This window comes from Salvelinus sp. IW2-2015, unplaced genomic scaffold, assembly GCF_002910315.2.
Source record: "Salvelinus sp. IW2-2015 unplaced genomic scaffold, ASM291031v2 Un_scaffold8099, whole genome shotgun sequence".
Classification (NCBI taxonomy): domain Eukaryota; kingdom Metazoa; phylum Chordata; class Actinopteri; order Salmoniformes; family Salmonidae; genus Salvelinus; species Salvelinus sp. IW2-2015.
In genome coordinates this window covers 1-7,561 of record NW_019949359.1, presented here as the reverse complement: position 1 = coordinate 7,561, position 7,561 = coordinate 1, and the positions used below count along the sequence as shown (strand labels likewise).

General features: G+C 43.3%; 1 protein-coding gene and 1 long non-coding RNA gene across 2 annotated transcripts in view; both read right to left on the bottom strand.

Moving 5' to 3' along the window:
- LOC112079467 (multidrug resistance-associated protein 1-like) overlaps positions 1–4,688 on the bottom strand; it is a gene marked incomplete at its 3' end in the record, with an annotated part of 8,502 nt that extends 3,814 nt beyond the window's left edge. The window contains exons 1-5 of the mRNA XM_024145411.2: positions 4,416–4,688; positions 3,361–3,538; positions 2,911–3,070; positions 2,695–2,786; positions 1,700–1,903 (exon numbers count right to left, since the gene is read on the bottom strand). Coding sequence (XP_024001179.1) covers positions 1,700–1,903; positions 2,695–2,786; positions 2,911–3,070; positions 3,361–3,538; positions 4,416–4,468 — 687 coding nt within the window. The remainder of the gene's footprint in view (positions 1–1,699; positions 1,904–2,694; positions 2,787–2,910; positions 3,071–3,360; positions 3,539–4,415) is intronic.
- Positions 4,689–5,073: 385 nt separating this feature from the next.
- Positions 5,074–6,874, bottom strand: LOC139027196 (uncharacterized). Its single transcript, XR_011479261.1, has 3 exons — positions 6,747–6,874; positions 5,491–5,551; positions 5,074–5,260 (listed from the first exon to the last, which is right to left on the bottom strand). It is a non-coding gene; the product is annotated as an uncharacterized lncRNA (long non-coding RNA).
- Between the last annotated feature and the right edge of the window lie 687 nt (positions 6,875–7,561).

Here is a 7,561-nt window from a genome sequence, read left to right as displayed (position 1 = left end):
CGTTATCTCAAACCATAGCCCTGTCCTATCTCAGACGTAGCCCTGTCCAGCTAGATATCTCTTTCCGGACAGTACTGTGTCACAAAGCGCATGGAGACTTAACCCACTACTACTATCTTTAGTGCCTTTAAGAAATACACATCAACTCACATTGATGTCTTTTTACAGATCAACTGCCACCCCTGATGTGTCTCACTCTACTGTGGTGGGAGTCGTTAAAAGCAAACTTAGAAGCCAAATGATTTCATACACAGTGTATGACAACAAACAGCGCACCAAATGCTTATCGGAGCTATCTCAACTGATTCTAGATGTGGACAACAGATGCCTCTTCTCCGACTCCTGAACTCACAAACAGAGACTGCTACACCAATTGAAAAATTTGACAATCTTTCCACCAAAACAAATCACTTTAGTAGCCTTAAACAAGCAAGCGGCTTCTCTCCATTAACATCTAATCATTTTTCCCAGCGTCACAGATTGACACGGCATTCCAGTTCTGGCATAGGAACGGTCTGGTGTTTTTTGTGACCCATTTGTTGATAACACCTTTGTCTCATTCGATACTCTGAGTGTTGATCATCATTTTCCCAATACCCACTTTTTTAGATAACTGCAAGTTTTGCCCAAAAACATTTCCCTTAATTTCCACTCGAGCCCACTAAGTGTCCAGTCGACAGGTGCTTAGATCTAACCCGTATCTGAAGGGCAAAATATCCAGATTATACAACATAATACAGAACATAAATCCTCCTTCCTTGGCAAATACAAAATCTGCATGGACGCAAGACATAGGTGGCGAGCTTCCTGATGATATATGGCAACAAAGTATTGAGCGTATCCACACATCATCATTTTGCATAAGGCATGGGCTTATTCAGTTTAAGGTTTTGCTCATTCTCCATTACTCAAATGACAGATTGGCAAAAATATACCCAAATGTTGACCCCAAGTGTTTGAGATGCCACCAGAGTCCAGCGACTGTGGGACACCTGTTTTGGTCATGCCAATCTTTGAGTGGCCTCTGGGACCCATTTTTGAGGCATTCTCACATATGTGTAATACAACTGTTTACACATATGTACCCCACATTTTTGGGGGGCAGTGACCCCAACCGGTCACTGGCATTTTTGGGGTACTTCCCCTAGACCAGAATGCTACCACGCATAGCTGCTAGCTCGCCGCCTTGTCCTCTTTCACTGGAAGTCTGCAAAGCCGCCCTCCTTTATGCAGTGGGTTAAGGAGGTGATGTCATCCTGTCTCTGGAGAAGGTTAGGTACACTGTGCATGGGTTCCAACAAAGTTCGACTTAGCCTGGTCCCCATTAATACAATACGTGGAGAGCCTGTCTTTTACTTAGTGTAACTTGCGTATTTTCATAAGCAGCCATGTCTGTTCTAGTGGCCATTTGTGCTGCACATTTTTTTTTATTTAACTTTTTTCCCATTGTTTTTGTTTCTATTACTGTTTGTTTCTGTTTGTTTCTTTCCTATTTAATTTACTTTTATAGATGCCTTGGTGGTGGGTGGTTTGGAGGAGGGGATGGATGGATGGGAGAATGAGGGGTTGGGGTTGTACTGTTTTTGTTGTTACATCTGAAAAAGTTTTTTTTAAAGAAAAAAAGTAAAGAGTAGACACTGAGCTATACACCCGAAAGACCAAATAACTATTACTACTAGTTATATTGTAATGCACATACCAGGAAAGTGGATGAGTTGAAGGAGGCGATGGAGATGGAGTAGAGGATCTGGGACTTCTTCAGGCCTTCAGTTCTTTCTCCCTGTATCCCAGGACCTGCTCCAGAAAGGCCTTCTCCCATGCATAGAACTTCAGGATCTTGATCCCCGTTCAGGATCTCGTTCATCAGCTTGATTCGCCCATCCATAAACTTCATCTGTACCTCCTAGGGAGAAGCATTCAAAGACGTGGTTAAATAGATAGTCGGCCCTTCTAAAAAGAGGGAAGAGGACAGCGACACCACAAGAGAACAGCACAATAGAAAACCTATAGAAGTGTTGTTGCACCAGCATACCTGTATCTATTACTCATCTCAAGATGGCGCTGCAGTGGATAGTAGCCGTCTTACAGGCTCCTGACCAATGCTGCTATTTTGTGTGTTTTTTTGTTTGACGAAGCATGTGACAAATAAAATGTGATTAATTGGATTTTATAGACATAGAGTTGTCAGTTACAGCTGCAAATACTTGTCAAGTAACAGCTAATGTTGAGCACTCTACAGAAGTATGTACTTGTTTAATTTAATTAGAATTGTACTCTGTTACAGTATTGAACACAGTTCTTAACACTTAGCAGTTTTACGACGAGGAAACAACAAAGCGGCCAGGAAAGCGGTCAGTGACATTCTATGACTATAAGTTAGATTAAAACAGGCATTATTGACAAAACTGTCTGTTGTTTTTCCAAAAAACAAATGAAAAATATAGCCTTTTATAGCCCTTTTTTCTGTGGTTGTTTTTCATAAGCATAACATGTGGAGACACCATCCAACCCGCACTCCCACACAGCTCTGCTTCGGCTATGTAAACCAGCTGTGGCATCCCTGACCAAACATGCAAAATCACATTCTGTTTCGGCTACTGCCTCGGGTCAAAAGCCTGGAAAGGCTGTCTGGTCCCAGATATTTTTGCACTGAGGTCAAAGTGCATATGAATCTCCTCTAGGACATGTCCGTACCTGCAGTTTGCTCCTTTCTTGGCGATGAATCCGTTGAGTGGGAAGATGAGGATGACGGTGGCAATTCCGGCTAGCGCAGATGGGCCTAGGTGCTGAAAATGGCATCGTTTTACACAAGTCATCAAAAGCAATGTTTTTATAAATGAGTACCAAAGAAAACATATGTCCGTCATCAATGAGTACCAACAAAAACAGAAGTGACAGTGCCATCCATACCTGCCAGAGGAAGAAGAGGCAGAGGCGATCTCGATAGGAGCCATCCACACTGCGTTGAAGTAAACCACAAAGTCCATGAGCTTCTGAGTGTCGGCTGATACCAGGTTGACGATCTCCCCACTGTGCACGTCCTCCTGGATGCACTGTTGATCACCAAAGACTAGAGGAAAAACAGAACAACCAAGTTAAACCTCCAGTAAATGAGTATTATGTAACACTTGGTTTCAAGGTTTCTTAACATTCATAACCTCTTTTTCCAACTTAAATAAAACCCTAACTTGACAATTAACATTTATTTAAAAATAAAAATCTTGGTCCTTGGGAAAATAATATGTTAATTTGTCAAGGTATAGTTTATTTACTTTGTAATTTCAAGCCTGCCATTAGGAGCCAATGTTTACAACGTGACGCCCAGTCACCCACTGTCTACTGGTTGGCACGACGACGTACCTTTCTGTAGACCAGTCCCATCACGGCTGTCTTCACTCTCATGCCCACGGTGAAGCARGTGTACATGTACTGATGGTTGAACAGGGACTGGAGACAGGACAACAGGAACATCAGGGTAGCGTAGAAGTAACCCTTCCACAGGGGGGCRTCTTCTTCGTTCATGAAGCCCAGAAGAAGACTGTTGGAGAGGGGATAAGGGTGAAAGAGAGAACATGGKAATATYATACAGTACTTCCTGTGGATACRTTCTGCTTCATGTTTCTGGAGACTTTTCAGCATACTCAACTCAACAGTCTTATTCACACTATAAAACATAAGCCTATACACTGAACATGGACACTGTGCCACTGCCAATGCAGTGCATTTAATGGAGTCATAAGCACAGACAAGTTACTGTTCTCTGTCAGCTTTGTGTACCCCTGTCATGTTCCTTCACTTTCACTGCTTTGCCATGCAGCCCTATGCGGACTATGATCATTAGTGTGGCCGCAGGGCCTGCTGGTCGACACAAAGCCGTCTCTAGTTGCACAACAGTGCTCCTCTTGTGGCTGGGCTGGCCTCAACACTTGGCTAGTGGCTCTCTTATTGTGGTCCACCAGAGCAACCTCAGCCTTTCTGCCGTTTAGAGCCTTCTCTTCACTCTCTCTTTSCTTCCTTTCTTTATTTTCTTCCCTCCCTTAAGCTAAGCTAATGTCCTTGACTCTCCATGTTGGGGCAGAAAGCTGTGGTCTCTGACTCCTTTCTCTTGACTGTAATTAACACTTCCACCAAGCCATGGTTGTTCAACAACAACAACAAGGTTCCTGTCTAGACTGGCATTGGGTGCCAGAGATGGGGTAAAGCATGGCAGGTCCAGTATTAAGGTTGCCAATTGACATTTTAGTATGTATATCAATGTCAAGGCATTGGAAATAGACGTGGAATCTGTCTGACTTGCAAGGGATTATTGTGTCAAGTGCTGCCCAGTTTACGATGGCTTTGTTTACGATGTGATGCCATGGATTTTGGGAGCTTAGTGCCTGTGTAGAATTAACGTCAAACCTTAGCCATTTTACCTGAGCACCTGAGGAATGGCAAACATAAAGAAGTCGTGGAAGATGATGCACATCGTCCCAGTAAGGAAGTAAGGTCCGAAGTTCCGGGCCAGTGTTCTAAGCAGACAGAAGCCGGAGCTCTGCTCCTTCTGCAGCTCCTGAGTATCTGGCCTGGTCGGGCAGTCTGGTGCCCGCGCCACGCCTGCCGATGGTCTTCTCCTGCCTGGAAAAACAAACAGACAGAGAGGACATCTGGGTTTGATGGCCGTACATGTTGCCTGTTTTTTTTTAATATGAAACAAAGGGATGAAAAATTCAACAACCAGTCTTGGTTGTTCATTTGACACATCTCCGATGCAAAAATGTGAAGAGAAGACTTTTCAGCAGCCATAAAAGGCATTATCCTGCTCACACGTGAGTAGAGGAGCGCTTAACGCAAGGTTTTGGAATTTAACAATGGGATCTTCAAAGCTAGTGTCTCGACGTTACAGTATGCTGTCCTTAGGGGACTTCTTTTGACCTATTTTGGACTTAAGTGTCACATAGCGAGACAGCTTGTTTTCCGATTACAACTAAACAAGCTCCTCAAGGGACTTCGATCATCTAGAGTTCTAGGCACCACTATGTGAAGTTTAACCACAATGTCAATGTCATAAAATTAAGCTTATTGATTCTGAGTCTCTGAAGCTACAGAATTAGTTTGGCGAGAGTATGCATATTGTAATTGGTTCTTACTGTTGCAGTTTGGCGCATTCTGTTGTCACTCCTCCTCCAAGATCAGAGATGATCTTGTCCGATGTGTCTTCTTCCCTCAGGCTCCACAGGTCTCCAGCTTCCAGAGGGGTACGATAACTTTAACCACCAGCCTGAGGGGAACAGCGATGATATACTGAGTGTGCAAATTAAGAACACCTTCCTAATATTGACTTGCACCTGGTCAGTCTATGTCATGGAAAGAGCAGGTGTTCTTCAGGTTTTTACACTACAGTTGTATAGTTATACACAAAACACCACGTACATTATATAGATTTACAGTATAAAAAGATTTTTCAAACAAGTCAACATGTTGTTTGAGAGTTTCATTAAACCATCTTACCCAGTAAACCACCAGAAGAGCATCTTCGACAGGAAAGAGGCATCTTGACTGGACATGGGTTCTGAAACAGATTAGAGGGTGAATGCCACTGATTTGACCACCATGTAAATCTCAATGTTTAAAGGCTTTGGTAAAACATAGATTCCTTGTGGCCTGACTTTAATGGTTCTATGATGTACTTGTGGAGTCTATTTACTGGATGCTAATGAGTTTAAACGCAGCATTGATGCAGTAAGGTGGTCCTCAGTGGAAACTGCATGTGTAAATAGCTGGAGACTGTGTACAGGAGTAAAGCGCGTAAACAGTTAGAGTTTGTTGGAGCTAGGGTTGGGGGAGGGAATTTGAGGTCCATGCTGGGTGGTAAGTGTCGTCACTGTGGCACCATGCTGAAACACACCCCTACACACTAGCAATTTGTGCTCATGCTCGATCTTGGGCAACCTCTCTCCCTTTACCTGCCCATCACCTCTCTTCCCTTTACCGCCCCCTCACCGGAGGTCTTACTCTGTCTCTCCATCTCTCTCACTCTTCCTCTCCGTCCCTCGCTTTCTCTGTTGTTGTGACTGACTATGAGAATCTCTYACCCAGATGTGGGGGAGAGCAGAGAACACACTAGGGTGTGGCTCTTGCACCAGTCTGTGGCTTCCAGTCCTCTGAACCTCACTACCGCTGGCCGACCAGGACAGATGCTGAGAGACATTTCYGAGTTTTTTGGGACAGTTTGTTTTCTTGTTTTTCTCTCAAGATACAGTATCATGTCATGTCATGGACTATATAGGCTTCACTGTAGCTACCACTACCAAAGTCAGGTTGATTAGAACAGGAGTTGTTATAGTCGCTATGGTTGTTTGGTTGGAACATGATGATGAGTCTTTTTTGATTGGACCGACCGTGAGAGAGTATGATTCCGTAAACCGCATAAATACAGAACTGCGTTGGTGTAGTAGTGGTGTAGCGATCGTAGCATGGTTCATGTGGTGTGTGAGTCGTGTGTATGGAATGGACAGAGTAGACAACACACATTCATTCATTAATTCACACTGTCCTCATAGGAAAGTGGGCAGAGAGAGGAAGTGAATCACTTGAGCTTCCACCAAAAGGGAAACTCAGTGAGTGTGTTGACAACGAAAGTCGAAAACCACAAGATGGCTTCTATTCTCGATCCCAGTCTCTGCCCAAGCATTCTCTCATGTTTTGGAAGGAGAGAGCATTTTGACYGAAGTGAAATATAGCCCACGTTCTGATCTAATGCCTACCTTGACGAGGACGGTTTTCCCCTCTGGAGGCTGGTCAGCGAAACAACACAGGAAGAGCTGGGCCAGTTGGAGTGAGAAGTAGGAGAAAAACGCTGTGTATCTCACAATATCGGTGGTGATACCCTGTTAAAAAAGAAGAACAGTGAATATTACATGATTTGCCTAAGTAAATGAAGTTTAAATAAATACAATTGCCAACATTATTGTTGTCATTGCATTTCCCATGCAACATATAGCTGTGTAACCATTTGTGGGTTACTGAGACATGCATCTCTTGAGTTTTAAGACATAGGGAAATGGGTTGGTTACACGCAGCATTGGAACTGTGGCATCAAGGAAATCATGTTTCAATGTAAATGCTCTGTCACAACTAGTAAACAATGTATCATTAATTGCGATACTTTTTATTTCATCAGTGTGGGTTTGCATGAGTTTGTCAAAATGCAAGCTTTTCTTCCCAGATCAAGATTTCCCATACTTGAACTCAACATAGGACGGGATATGGTTATATGCCACGATCACAGAGAGACTCAATAAAGCTTATTTTGAACCGTAAAGCCAAATCGTGGTGAAAAACCAAAGTCTTTAATACGTGGCTTTATATAAATGAAGCAACAGTAAAAAGCTCCCTGCAGTCACGCTACGACCCGTATCTGTAAATAGAGAGATTGTGGGGGAAGCAGACACAAACCAACAACCCMCCCTCCCTCTTTCTCAATGGAAGACAGCCAAAACAGGGATATTAACCACGTATTATGTGAAATGTGGTTTTCACATGTTATTCTTAACTTATAAGAGACCAGCAGGCCTGTTTT